Source organism: Mchenga conophoros, linkage group LG9 (genome assembly GCF_057382185.1).
Source record: "Mchenga conophoros isolate Kocher_MC1m ecotype Shallow Benthic linkage group LG9, M_conophoros_male_GT1.1, whole genome shotgun sequence".
In the NCBI taxonomy this organism is placed as follows: domain Eukaryota; kingdom Metazoa; phylum Chordata; class Actinopteri; order Cichliformes; family Cichlidae; genus Mchenga; species Mchenga conophoros.
In genome coordinates, this window is record NC_140534.1 from 15,250,411 (window position 1) to 15,264,124 (window position 13,714).

Below are 13,714 nucleotides of genomic sequence, written 5' to 3' on the forward strand. Positions count from 1 at the left end.
CACCACATGGCTCGACAAAAACACAGCACAGTGTTGTCCGACAACTGCACGCTGGCATAACGGGAACTCATGAATCCGACGACCTTGCATGTGGCTTCACCCACCGAATCCCTCCTTCAGGGGAACTCATTTATGTTTTTAAATGATGCCTAATGATTAGCAGAAATCTAAAGAGAAAACCCTTAGTTCCGTTTCTGGTACATAAACATCGATGTTTGTGTTTTAAGTTCAGTTATTACCCAACTATTTCACAAATGACAGCATGTTTCCACTTTCAAAACCTTTCTCCAGACTCATTTCTCACCATCCTCAGTGGTGCTTGTCTATTAGAATTTTTCTAATGCGACATATTGGGTTCAGATAATTTCAAAAAGTAAACTAAATGACATCACTTGACCAGCTTCACTTTTCAAATTGGCCACACCCGACCCCAGCATCCACATGGATTAGATTTACAGTTGTAATGAAGCTGAAAAGGTTTCCCATATCCTATATCTAGAATCATGTTTATTCTGCTGCAAAGTTGGGCAGTTTCACATGAAACAGACTCTAATTACTGTCTGCAACACATCTCTGTGGAACAGGGGACTTGACTCAGCTAGTTGTACTCCTATATAAAAGCAAGGTTGCTGATGAGCTGTGTGATTTTGCAGGTAAATCGCTGTTGTGCAGCAACTGTGTCACTATTTGTGGAAGAACTTCTTTCAGATCTTAGGTTTTGGCTTTACTCTATGTAAGTTGTTAATGTGAAATAGATGGAAAGATTTGCAATTAATTTATCACAATCACTGTATAATCTCAAAGAGACTTCATTCAGTTGCAGACTGATAGCAGACTGACTCAGTCTCGTTGCTATTTTATCACCACTTCAAAGCACCAAAACTGCTTCGGAGGCAGCAACTGACTAGTTGCAGATCTGGTCCCAGTCTTTGAAGCAACAACTGAAGTTGCAACATTTTGCTTTTGGTCTCCATCCCATTTTTCTACTGTGACTAACGTTAACGGGAAAGTAAATCTGAGCAATTTGACAGAAACTATTTTGTTTCTCGATTTCATGTTTGCAGCCTGGTGTTTCCATTTAATGGTATTGATGGCTTCACCAACATAGTATACAAACGCGTTGCATGCATATTTACGCCTTCACACCTATACAGGATAAAAGAATTTGATCAATTCTACCTTTTGGAGCTGTAGGTGTGGAACATCCTTCAAAACAAATGCTACACAGTTGTGTGGAGAATTTGATGTAAAATGCCCTGCTATTTCCTAGGCAGCAATTCTGTATTTGCTCGCTCAGTTTCTGTATTTAGCAGCAACTGCAACTTCACTAACGTCTGTCACATGAACCAGAATAAACAGTATGTAGGGGTGTAAGCAAGACACTTTGACTTCTTGAAAAAGTATTTCAGCAATGCCAGGCATGAAAGATAAACTTGCTTGACAGCATTTTGCATTATTTTACATTGAATAGCTCATTGTTTCAAGGTGCCGAAACCCCACAGCAAAGAATTTCAAAAACGTGCATTATTTTTGCATTTCTTCATCTAGCACCTATTTTTCAAAAATTGTATAACAAAAACAAACAAACAGGGAGTCTACTTTCAGGAACGTTTTTGGTATGTTTTTTAATAAATTAACGTTCATTCAAAATACAGTGCCAAAGGAATATGATGCAGCCAAACATGCTAGTAAGGTTCGTCATGAAGCACCTGTGCTCATGTTTTTAAAAAAAAAAAAAAAAAAAAAGAAAAAAAAAGGAGGAAGACCCCTTCCCTCCTCTAACCCCGCCCCTCTCCACTTCTGCTAGTGGTTGGCGGGACAGTTTCCTTAGCAAAAAATCCCAAGGCTAGCCCGCTCCTCTCACAACCAATCAGCAGCAAGATTCCTCGATATTCACTTCGGAAAATGTAATTCAATAGGGGAAGAGAAAAAAAAAAAAAAAACCAAAAAAAAAAAAAAAAACCCCACAATCACACTACAGTAAAGTCTGATATTAATTTAAAAGAAAAAAAAAAAAAACCTAATACAAAATAGACCTGGTTATTTCCCCACACTAGAACAGTTTTCTTTTAAACATATGAAAAATAGATATTCTATTATACATTTTATATATATTTCAGCAGCTTGGAAATAAGAAACAAAAACTTAAAAAGATGATGAGCCAGAAACCTGTTTGTACTGTGAATGGAGTTGTGTGTTGGAGAAAAACAAAGTGTCACGATCATGTCACGGCAGATCGAGTGAGGCGTTGACTGCTGGCTGTGTGGAAGACCGGTGTGCAAACCAACTCGAGGAACAGGCAGCGGCGGCGTGAGGGCAGAGGACAGAGAGGTGAGGGAGGAGAGGCGACGGGTGGCTGAACCTGCAGTCACCCTCTCTCTCGCTTTTAAAAACAGCCTCTCTGGCCTTTCCCAAAAACCGCAGCCTCTGCTTTCCTCGTCTGCAGGCCTTTTGAGGAAATAAGTGATCCTGTTTTTTGAAAAAGGAAAACTCTGCTGGAAATTAAACTTCACCTGCTTTGTGACTGCAAGAGAGAGGAAAAAAAATAAAAAAATAAAAAAAAGTAAACCAGTGTTACTGAAATTTGAAGATGTAAGCTTAAACTCTTAGATTAGAAACTATTTCATTACCTCTGCAAAAAAAGTTAAAGAAAAGCAGCAAATCTTATAAAAGCTGAAAGCAGAGAATGACGCAGTTAAAATCTAATACAACTCTTTTTTAAAATTAAGAGTCAAACATTTTTTGTTTTAAGAATCAAATGGGGAGAACTGCTGCTTTTCTACACTTTTGCACTCTACACTCACTTTTGACTGACTTTAACTATGTTAACTTAACGTCTGAAATCAGCTTCTTTTGCACAGAGCAAAAGAAAAATGTTAAAGTGGATCAAACTGAGGTTCTCATGCTGTAAAGCCAGATTTTCTGCAGAGTATTCCTTCATCAGTAATGAGAGAAGAGGGGGGGAAAGAACAGGAGCGGAGAGAGGGGGAAGCAACAATCTAATAAGGGGCTTTGGGGGGTAATTTTGGTACAGTTGCCATTGACATTTGAGTAGATTTACAAGTGCATCATTATCCTCATCATCATCTGCATCTGCTGACGTTTAGATTATCATATTGTAGGAACTAGAGCCTGAACGACGCTGGATCTTTTGGTGTGGATGCTCTTTTTCTTCTTTTTTTTTTTTTAAATTAAAAATTCTGTATATTGGTGTATACACACACACACACACACACACACTATATTAGAACCACCTGCCTGAAGATCAAACAGCTTTGACACCACTGCATTGTACTGCAAAGAGAACTATGATCATGATTTTAGGATAAGTTATAACACCAAAGCTAAAGTGATGTGATGCGTGTCTCCTACCAGTGAGTGGCAGTAATGGACCTAGAGGCTGCTGCACACAACGAAGCACGAAAAGCCAGCGGTGACTTAACGGCTGTCAACGTAAACGAAAATGAGATTTGACACAAACTCCGCCAGGTGAAACTAACAAACTGTGCCACAACTGTTGAGTAATTCCCAGTGAATATAAGAGTGCATCGTGCCTTGAAACGACCAGAAACCTCCAAAGAGTAAACTGAACTGAGGTGCAGAGCAAACTTTGCCAAGTGAAACTGAAACAAAACAAACTGTGTTACAACTGTTATGAACAGTGATATAATACTGAATAGTTCCCAGTGAATATCAGTGTGTACAGTGGCTTGAAATAACCATCATTGGAACGAAAAATAAATAAAAGATCAGCTTTAACGTTGTGGCTGATCGGTGGAAATACAAACCTGGAGCATTTCAGATTGTTCTCATTATTTATCATGGTTAAAATTACTTTTGGAGGCAGATCGCCGATTGCCTGACCACGTTTCAAAGCTGTGATTCCTACTCTGCTACATGTGCTGCTGACAGTGCTGAGTGAATGTAAACCATGAGTCCAGTGTTTCTCATGCAGACATGGGCAAAAAACTTCCATAAATTTAAACGCTCTTATTTTCAAAGCCCACTCCCTTCCCACCTCATGTTTCCCTACTGGCTGGCTCACTGTTGTGGTGGTCCTTGCCTCTCCAGCCTTTCCCCCTGTGGTAGATTTGGACAGCTGCTGGCACTGGTCAGCAGCTGTCCAAACCGAGTGATGAGAGACTCACCGGAGAGGCAGCTGAATATATTGCACTGTTATTTATCACAGAGACCACAGCAATTGAAAACTGCAGAGGAGCACCTTATAAAACAGTAATATTTATTTTACTCATTTCAGAATGTGACCACCACAAACAGAAACGAAATCTGCAGGAAACACTGGAGTCTGAGTTGCTTGGACGCCTGAATGACCTCAAACTTTGTTTTTTGTGTTACGTTCGTAGAAAAATATCGGACAAGACACGTGCCAATTGGGCACCAGCTGATATCGGTCGGGCTCTAGTTGGAACAGTATGACAAATGTAGGAAAATCTAAACACATTTCACTGGCAAAAAAAGAAAAATAAGAAACCAATGAACACGGGGAAAACATTTTTTTAAGATTACTAGTAATTTTGAGGGGGCGTTTTTTGTTGTTGCTCCAAACTTGTTTTGGGCTGCTCATCAGCAACAGCCTCTGAAGTCCAGAGCTCCCTCTACAATACAGAAAGTCAAACCCTTTTGTTTTCTAGAGTTCCAATGAGCCCCCTCCCCTTATTGTTTATTCCTTGGTAATATAGTCTCCTGCTTTAGACGGAGAGATAGGGGAGGGGTGCTTATGAGCTATACGTTAGGGAGGGCCACCAGCTCACCGTCCACCTCGAACTCCTCTGCGCCATCGGGGGAGAAGAGGTATGTTGGGGGTTTCCAGGGGGATTCCTCCAAACAGGAGGGATACAGCTTCCCCACCGCACAGCGGAAGTCCTTGCCTAGATCCCAGAGCACACGTTCCGACACGGGCTGCCGCAGGAACCAACGGTCGAGCTCCACGTCATACTGATAGATGGCATACTTGGCACGCTCGTTCATGTGGGTTTCACGCATGAAAATGCAGAGCGAGTTGAGCAGCACCACGGCCCGCACGCACGGGTCGGAGTAGCGCTTGGCAGGGATATTCGCCGCCAGACGCCACTCATTCTTCTTGACATCATAAATCTCCACAGTAACTGAGGAGCCGTCAATGGTGCTCGTTGGCAGACGGATGCCGGAGTTGCTGACAACGTGGAGCCCGCCGATGTAGAAGATGAGGTCGCCGAAGGCGGCTGCAGATGCAAAACAGCGGCTCGTCTTGCGCATGGCCATCTCCATCCAGGTGTCGGCTCGTGGCAGGTAGCAGTACATCAAATCGTGGGTCATGACGTATATGCAGTTATGCGCCACCACCGAGGTGCTCCAGTTCCAGGCGAAGGGTAGGGGGCTCATCATGGTCCACTCGTCCTTCTCGCAGTCGTAGCGCTCCACTGTGCGTTTATTCAGCTCTCCTCCGACATTATCCCCTCCGATTGCATAGATGAAGCCGTCGCAGTAGACCAGCGTGGGTTTGATTCGAGCACACAGCATGGGGGTTTTGGGCACCCAGGAGTTTTGCTGGGCATCAAACCAGAAGAAACTATCGACTGAGCGGAACACCGCCTGTAACTTGCCACTCTTGCCATGGTTGGAGATTGAGTTTTTGAGAGGGATCTGCCCACCAGCGATGAACACGTCATTATCAGGAGTCACAAGCGTGCCCACCTTCTGCAGGTCTCCCGGGGGATTGCACAGCTTGTACACCTTCTCCGCCTGTGGGCTGTAACACACTACTGTAGTAGGCACGTTCGAAGAAAATACATAACCGTCACTGTGGGTTTCTGACATGGCCTCCATGAAGATCAGCATCTCCTCCTTAGTCATGCCTAACCGTGGCTTGAAGAACTTGGGCATGGATTTGTAGAGGCCCTGAACCACCACAGACTTGTCGTTAGGCGGCAGACCCTGGAACCAGGCGCGCTGGGTCACCTCAGACAGTGCATCTATGCGAATCTGACTCAGAACCGAGGACAGGTGCTGTGATCGTGCCTCCATATTATACTCCAACCACAGCATAGCAGCCTCGCGCACAGTCTCCTCTTTTTCGACGTTGAGGTTGTCACTGCTCAGGATGTCTATGAGCAGCTCGTGGGACAGCTGGAGGAAGGTCTCCTGTCGGTACACTTTGGGGAACTTGTGCTCCACCATGCGCTTGGCGCTCTGCTTCAGCTCACTACAGCTGTAGAGGTCACCAATGCTCAGCATGCGGACGCAATTCTCAGCATTGATCTTCTTCACCAGGTAGTCTCTGCACTGCAGCAAGACATCCTCAACCTAAATAGGAGAATAAAGGATGTGTCTTTAGTTTTAGTCTTCTTCATATTCTTATCTTTAAAGATACAAAATAAGGATAGAATTTATCGAGGCCACTACCAGAGCACTACTTTCAGTGGCGGATTGATACAAATTCAGATCAACAACAGAGCTCTTTGGCACAGAGAAATAGCACAGGTTGTTCCTTTTCTTTGTCCTTCACTGCACTGACCTGCAGGAAGCAGGCGGTCTCGTAGAGTGGCTCTACTGTGCTGTCGCTGATGGCCAGGTTGCCCGTATAGGCGTACGTGATGATGATCTGCAGGGTGGCCGCGTCCACGTTCCTCAAGTGGACGTGGGTTTGCGTGCTCTCGCTGAGGCCGCTCATGAACATTGCCCTGCGAGTGAAAGACCAGAACAACAGTGAGACGACAGTCAACGCAGCAGCCGATGTAAGAGGAAGTGAAACAGCGAGATCTCATGTCAACTGAGGTTCACTGGTGTTCATGAAGATATGAAATTTTAATCATATGCATCACCCAATTTAAAAAATAAATAAATAATATGAACAGAAAACATTTTCCACACCATCTTAATCATAACTCAGAGCAAGATAACAGATACAATGAGCTCTGATGGAGAGGAGCCTGCTTTATCCAGTTTGTACTTTCCTCTCTTTCTACAGGTAACTCTGGCATTATAGCTGCCAGTTATCTAACATACTAATATGACACCCGTTTACTGACTTCTTAATATCTGTATAAAATTTCCAAACTAAGTTCAGCATTTCCCACACAAAGGCTTCACTTTAAAGTAAGTTTGTCACCTCCTTTTAACATTTCTGTTCAAATTATGTCTGACTGAAACACAGGACTGACAATTCTTTATCCATCTGTCAGGTTCTAATCGTGAGTCATTAATATGAAAACAATTATTAATCCAAAACTGATCCTGTTTAACGGGGCAAACATCCTGAGACACAAAAATCGGTGAAACAAACCATTTCTTACACCAGTAACGGCACATGCATGCTGGGTAACAGTAACTAACAACTGGTTGTGTTATGTCATGCATCTTTATATTATAAAATTATATGAAGACCAACTTATCCAAAAGTCACATTAAAGATACCGTGACCTACAAGAACACCAATGATAGAATTTCAGGTCAGCTGAGTTTCCTCCAACTTCATCACCTTGGGCTGCCTCTGCTCTGGAGCATCACTCCAACCTACTTCATGTATTTTTACATGAAGTCACCAAGGCTGAAGAGCAGACCAGCTTAAGTTATTTTCACCAAGTACCTTTGACAAAACAGCTCCAACTCTTTGTATTGGAGTTCATAATCTGTGGTAAACACTGCAGCATCACCGATTTACCTGGAACAGATGTTACTGCTGTCTTGTTGAACACTAATAAGCTTGTTTCACTAATACCAGATGACAAAAGGCGACAAGCAACACCCAGCACCTGGCTGGTAGTCTCCAACCCCCACACTGCATCAGCAGCCTCGGTGGGATGCCCACGCTGCCATGTTGTCATTCATCAGCAGCTGGCGCGAATCAGAGCCTCTTTACTGCATCAGTTCATTCAGATTTACAAATCTGAGAAACAGTTAGTGGCTTGAGATGGTAATTTACATTTATTTGGATTCTGTGCTAGATACAGAGTGTTCAGAGGCACCGTGTATTACTGCACAACTACTATTTTGGGGAGGCCGAAAGCACTAACACTTCATTTCCTTATGCCCACTTAAAATCCAGAGAATCCCCTGCTCTAAAAAACATCCGGAAGATAATTCGCAGTCACTGGTTGGAGGATTTGAAGCCCTTTGTGCTTGAATATATCAGCTTTTTGACATTGTGGTGAGCACTGTTGAATGTTGTTCAAGGGTGATAAACAGCTGACTACAACATGCTGCTCTAATTTTTATTTTTCAAAGCAATCACTGTATGAAAAAGAAAGAACTGCTCTGCCCACCTGAACACTGGCTTTTGGGGGCTGTGTGTCTGTGTGCTGATCACAACAGCGACCAAACCTGCCAGCCTGTATTACGCAATCCTGCAGGCATACCCCTGCACACCCCCACCTCCCTTGTTTCCCCACTTTTTGCTCTCCATCTTTCACCAGGACCTACGTGACCAGACTTTCCCCCTATAAACACAAGCGCTCTGCACAGACGCCCTCCATTCCTTGAAGAGAGGCATGCGTGGAGAGAAAGAGGAGGAATAGGCTCCACTTTAAAGAGAAAGTGCTGCGACACCTCTACACCCCGAAGGGGAAACATTTCCCATGTTCACACCAGATAACGACTGCATGGGAAACGGTTGTGAGAGGTCTGAATTGATGGGAGGTTTTTCTTGGAGTGCATGCAATGAGACAGGAAGGAGGTAGATGGTGTGTTCAAATGCTGCAGGAGCTCCCATCATGCACAGAATCTTATTCACTACACTGCACACTCTTTATCATGCAATGTGGTGTGGACAAATGAGGTCTCGGGGGGCTTTGATTGATATGTTTGCTTCATTTTTTCCCCCCCATGCATAAATATTTCAGTGCCCGTACCACAAAGCAGGTTCAAAACCAGCATCTACCTACCTTATCACTGAACTTAGCTTAACATCAACAATCAGGCAAAAGCTCAATTTCTATTTCTGCACCGAATCCATGTAGAGTTATTGATGCAACTTCTGTAAATGGCCAACACTCCTCTAAAAATTCACCACTCAAACCCTGGTTCACGGTGGAGTTTCTCTTTAAATTCATTCTCTTCCAGTTGATTTGAAAAATGACAAGAAGAAAAAGCAGGAAATGATTTATCAAATCAAACTATTTTGATCACTACAGGCACTACGTGTGATAACAGCCATGTATGTGCCAGTAATAATTCTCAGTTACTGCGATTCCTAGTAGCAATAGGAAATCTGGACAACGTGATAAACATGCACATAACACTTCCACTGCAGGTTAAACACATAATGAGGGGGTATCCAAAACCACCTAGCAAGTTTTGTTTGTCCAACATCCAAGTAGAATCCATGGCTAAAGACATCCACATACTTGCTGGATACGCCGCGACAATCATCACTGCTTGCAGCTTTATTTTAATCCGTTCTTACTTCTGCAGGTTTGTCACCGTGTGAGAAATTGAAGACATGCATCTCCTAATGTTTGAGTTAGCTGAGCAGGTGGTTTGATTTATGGGGTCTTGCAAACTTTAACCTTCCAATGTTTGACTTTAAATACAGTCATGAGCACTACTACTGTCAACTCTAGAAATTGTCTAGATTGTCTCCATCTCTGCTGACAGCTACATCATCTTTACATCAGCATCAACTCTCTGCCTCCATCTGTGTCTGTCCCGGGCTACATGTTGGCTCCTTCCCTTTTAGCTCGGCCGTGGTACATAGTGCAGACCAGAGCAGTTCAGTCCCTTAGTTTGGGCTCAAGCAGACCATCTTTTACACCTGTCTTCCTGGTGAAGGCTTTAATCAGAAACTGCTGCCCAAAAAACAAAAACGTTTTTGTTGATAAAACAGACTACTTCTGTCGAACAGGCGGACACTAAAATGCATTTTACAGTTAATACTCACCTATTTTTAAAATGCATGCTGTCTAGTCCTGATGACAGCATGCATTTTAATAAGACGGTGTCTCAAAAACATGGCTTCCTTCATATTTTTAATACCACCACGATGAGCCTCTTCATTTTAATTACCACACTTTCGTTAATCAGAATCATCTTTTTTTTGGCCAAGTTCGTTCACACAAACAAGGAATTTGACTTCCTTCAGCTTGTGCTTGCTTGACAAACATTTTTCCTGGTTATTTATGTCAAACCCTCAACTGGTGTAGAGGACATTCCAGCACTCAAGTAACCCCATCCACTTGTTTTGTATAGAGCAGGTAACACTTGCTCTACTACAAGATGCATTATTCATTAAAACTGAGGGAGGTGAGCACCCACAGACCTCACCAGGCTACATAAAGACAGCATGCATACATCTCTTCGCATTTAGAGTCACAAGCAGCCCGAGGCTGTTAAAAGCAGACGCGCACAACGCGAGTTATTCCATCCCTGTGAGGCGCACTCACCTGAAATAGGAGCTACACGTGGCCAGGACCATCTTGTGACACGGGAACTCCGTGTCCTCCACCAGCAGCACAACGTCAGTCAGTAACTTCTGTTCATAGAAGAACTTGAGCTGCTCCAGCAGGGAGACAGCGTAGTCCGTGTTGACCGGCCTTCGCTCACTGAGATCCGACATGGTCGCATCCCATGAATCCCGCCCCAGTTTTGAAAAGTAACGCAGCCGGCAGAACCGGACTCCAGCCAACCAGGAGAAAAAGTTACAATCTTAAAGATTCAAGAGGATAAATGGGGAAGGGGGAGTGGGCAGGGGCCAACTCTTTAATGACTCCCCAAGCCCAAGTGGAGGCGTACAACACCTATGTCGAAAAATATCTGTTGCTCCTTCTGCTAGAGATGTGCCAAAAGCTGAGCATCACCACGAGGCATCCAGAGGAAGGGGGTCCGGGTTGAGGAACGGGCTGTTTCCCCCTTGTGGGCTTCCTATTTGTTGTCTGAGGTCATGCAGTGAGGCACTGGGGAGTGGAGGTAGAGAGAGAGCGAGCTGCTACATCAGTGCTTGTCTGTAAAAAAAGAAAAAAGGAAGCGTGAGTCTCACATGCAGAGAAACCGGCAGTAGAGGAAAAATAAGAAATCTACAAACTCTTTACATTCCTCTGATTTTCTTTAGGTTGTCTGAGCATTGAACACCCTGAAAAATTGCATTTCCCGTCAGAGTCTTAGCACTCACTTCACCCTCTCGTCCAGCTCTTCAGTGAGAGCGCAAATAACGCTGACATTAGTTTGTCTTTAACCTGCGCAGTCTGTGTGATCTCACACTAAAGAGTATTATCAGTTGAAGCACACCATTTCCTGCTGGGTGGGAAAGGTTAACACTGGAAAATATCCCCACCCGATTCGCTACCCGAGAAACATATACGTTTCAAAATCTGTAATGGTTTTTTATTTTTTGTGCAAAGGCACTGTTTCTCACACTAAATTCTGTTGTATGAAGTGATTTGGTGACATGACATGATGATGGTGAAGATGGTAAATAATTACACCCCAAAATTCACAAAAATATGCAATCACTGCTTAGTGACTTAGACGATGAAACAACAAGAGATGCATGGATCTAATATTTGTATTGAATATTGGTCTGACTCAAAAGATTGGGCTGGATAGAAATGTTATATTACAAAACTAGAGAGAGTGCAATTGAACCGAGTCTGATATTAGCTTACAAAAAGATTCCCAGTCACTCAATTTAATTTAACACTGGTATGGAATTGCTACTCAACATCGACAAATGCCCAAAGCCAAGCACCTGTATCGCGCTGGAACTGGTAAGAGTAGGAAAAAGCCAGAAAACAGCCTGGCTAGAAACTACCCAAAACCCTTCTAAGAAACAAGACAGCATTTGAATTACATGGATTCACAGTTTTTTTTTGTAAAATTGTTATTGAAAGGCTACAATGTGTCCATTTTTAATAGTCCCTTTGTAACTCCAGGTGTAGCAGTCACAAAAGACATGTTTTGTTGTTTGCTGGTGTACAGCATGGCTTCTCCATTGGTGCAAGGGGTTACCACAGGCTCCTAACTTTTATGTAGCAGAGTTTTTACACCAAACGCCCTGTCCTAACACAATCCTAAAGTAAACCACCTTCACAGGAAACCCAAGTTTAACTCTGATGTTATCTGGATAAGATCAACTGGTTTACGGTACAGACCTCAGGGGTCACCGAATAGTTAGGTGAGTGCGTTAAAGTCTTCACCAGTCACCAGATCCTAACTCTACCTAATACCTTAAAGAGTTTCTGGATTTTAAAGCACTCTCAATAATCACCAAACCATTTTGCCTGATCTGATCTCATTTCACCTTTGTTCACAGCTGTCAATTAAACAAAAAATGAGTGAAAATCCTCAGGAAATAACAATGTTTAAAAAAAAAAAAAAAAAAAAAATTCTATATGCAGTTACATCACCAGTAGCAGTGCCAAGAAGCAAGGAAGATGGGTCACCACATTTTGCCAGAAAAAATTAAAAAAAAGCCTTACTAAGCCACACTGAAGCAGGGGTTTTCCAGCTCCAATTAGTCACCTGTCTTGAACCTCAACCTCACCCAGGTCTATGAAAATCTACCTTGGAGTATAAGCCGCAAAGGTGATGTTATTAAGAAAAGAAAAAAAAACCCGCTAATAATCTTTACCTAACATATGTTACACCAGTCTGCAGGCTAACGGATTCGGGGTTATGCATCGGTGCAATTTACTAGCACGTTCCACACACCGCGGAAAAACTTCATATCTATATTAACAGCTGTCAACTGTCAAGATTGATACAACTCCATCCACATTTATGCGTCTACAGGGTTTCTTCCACTTAATGCGGGCCCAATCTGCACGCAACACCTTGGAAAACGTGCTTTTTACGCAGCCAGCCAGCCACCGAGGACGCAGTCAGCCTCACAGCCTGCTAACAGGTTATCCTGCAGATAAATACTGAGATATTTTTTCAGTCCGGCCAAACATTTTTCGGACCACACTGAAACTGGACTGCTAGCTTCGTTAGCACGTTCCACCACGTCCAAAACAAACCCCGGTGCTGTCTAAAACATGGAGCCGTTAGCCAGATGTTGAAGTTGGCAAACACCACGGGGCTATGTTTCTTACGTGTACCTCCACAGAGGTGGTCCCCCATCTGTTGATTACGATAGCTAGACATCTAGCCTCTATGTAACGTTATATCACTGGCTCAAGTAGTCACCCGCGGCAAGTTAGCAACTATAGCTTCCCCATTAGCTTCGTAGTTCCGGTGTACCTTACCAGTTAGCTAGCGAGAAGGATGAGCCGGCAGTTATAGTTAGAAAATCACGGATATAATATCATCAACTCAGCAAAGAAGCTGCTATGAAAAAAGGGCGTTATAGCAGTAGCTAACGAGAGTGGTCATGTTGCTAACACGCACACAAACTGCTAGGCTAGCTGCTAAAAGAGCTAAATAAGCTGAGCCACTTCTCGCGCAGAACGCCTAAAAAAAAAACAACAAAAATTTAGCTTACTGTAAACCTTAGCAGGATCCACACTCTAAACCGTCACGGGATTTCTTCCCATCAACAGAAGGCGTGCAGTGATCTCCCCGTGCCGAGCTGAGACGCTGAGTAGCTGTGTGGAAGGTCCGAGCAGCGGACAACCTTTTAACGCATCATAAGCGCCTCCAAGACAAGAGGCCAACAGAGGATACTGCGCCTGCGCCGGAATCAAGCGAGCTGCGTCCTCTGATGAAGAGACAAACAGCGACCCCTGCAGGACTGAGACAGACACTGCACCTGAGAAAAACAATTATGGACATTTATTTTAGAACC

The 13,714-nt window shown here is 43.4% G+C and overlaps 1 protein-coding gene across 1 annotated transcript; it reads right to left on the minus strand.

The window, feature by feature from the left end:
• Positions 1-578: 578 nt before the first annotated feature.
• kbtbd2 (kelch repeat and BTB (POZ) domain containing 2) lies at positions 579-13,678 on the minus strand. The gene is made up of 4 exons (XM_085286679.1): positions 13,412-13,678; positions 10,377-10,934; positions 6,515-6,680; positions 579-6,303 (listed from the first exon to the last, which is right to left on the minus strand). Exons 2-4 carry the CDS (start codon positions 10,547-10,549, stop codon positions 4,744-4,746), a joined length of 1,899 nt encoding a protein of 632 aa, XP_085142805.1. The 5' UTR covers positions 10,550-10,934; positions 13,412-13,678; the 3' UTR covers positions 579-4,743.
• Between the last annotated feature and the right edge of the window lie 36 nt (positions 13,679-13,714).

What these genes read in the sequence shown, in the direction of transcription:
- kbtbd2 (XM_085286679.1), bottom strand. Translation starts at nt 10,549, where the DNA reads ATGTCGGATCTCAGTGAGCGAAGGCCGGTCAACACGGACTACGCTGTC. An exon ending in ACGTGTAGCTCCTATTTCAG is followed by an intron (nt 6,681 to 10,376) that starts GTGAGTGCGCCT and finishes TTTCACTCGCAG; the next exon opens with GGCAATGTTCATGAGCGGCC. An exon ending in AGACCGCCTGCTTCCTGCAG is followed by an intron (nt 6,304 to 6,514) that starts GTCAGTGCAGTG and finishes TCTCCTATTTAG; the next exon opens with GTTGAGGATGTCTTGCTGCA.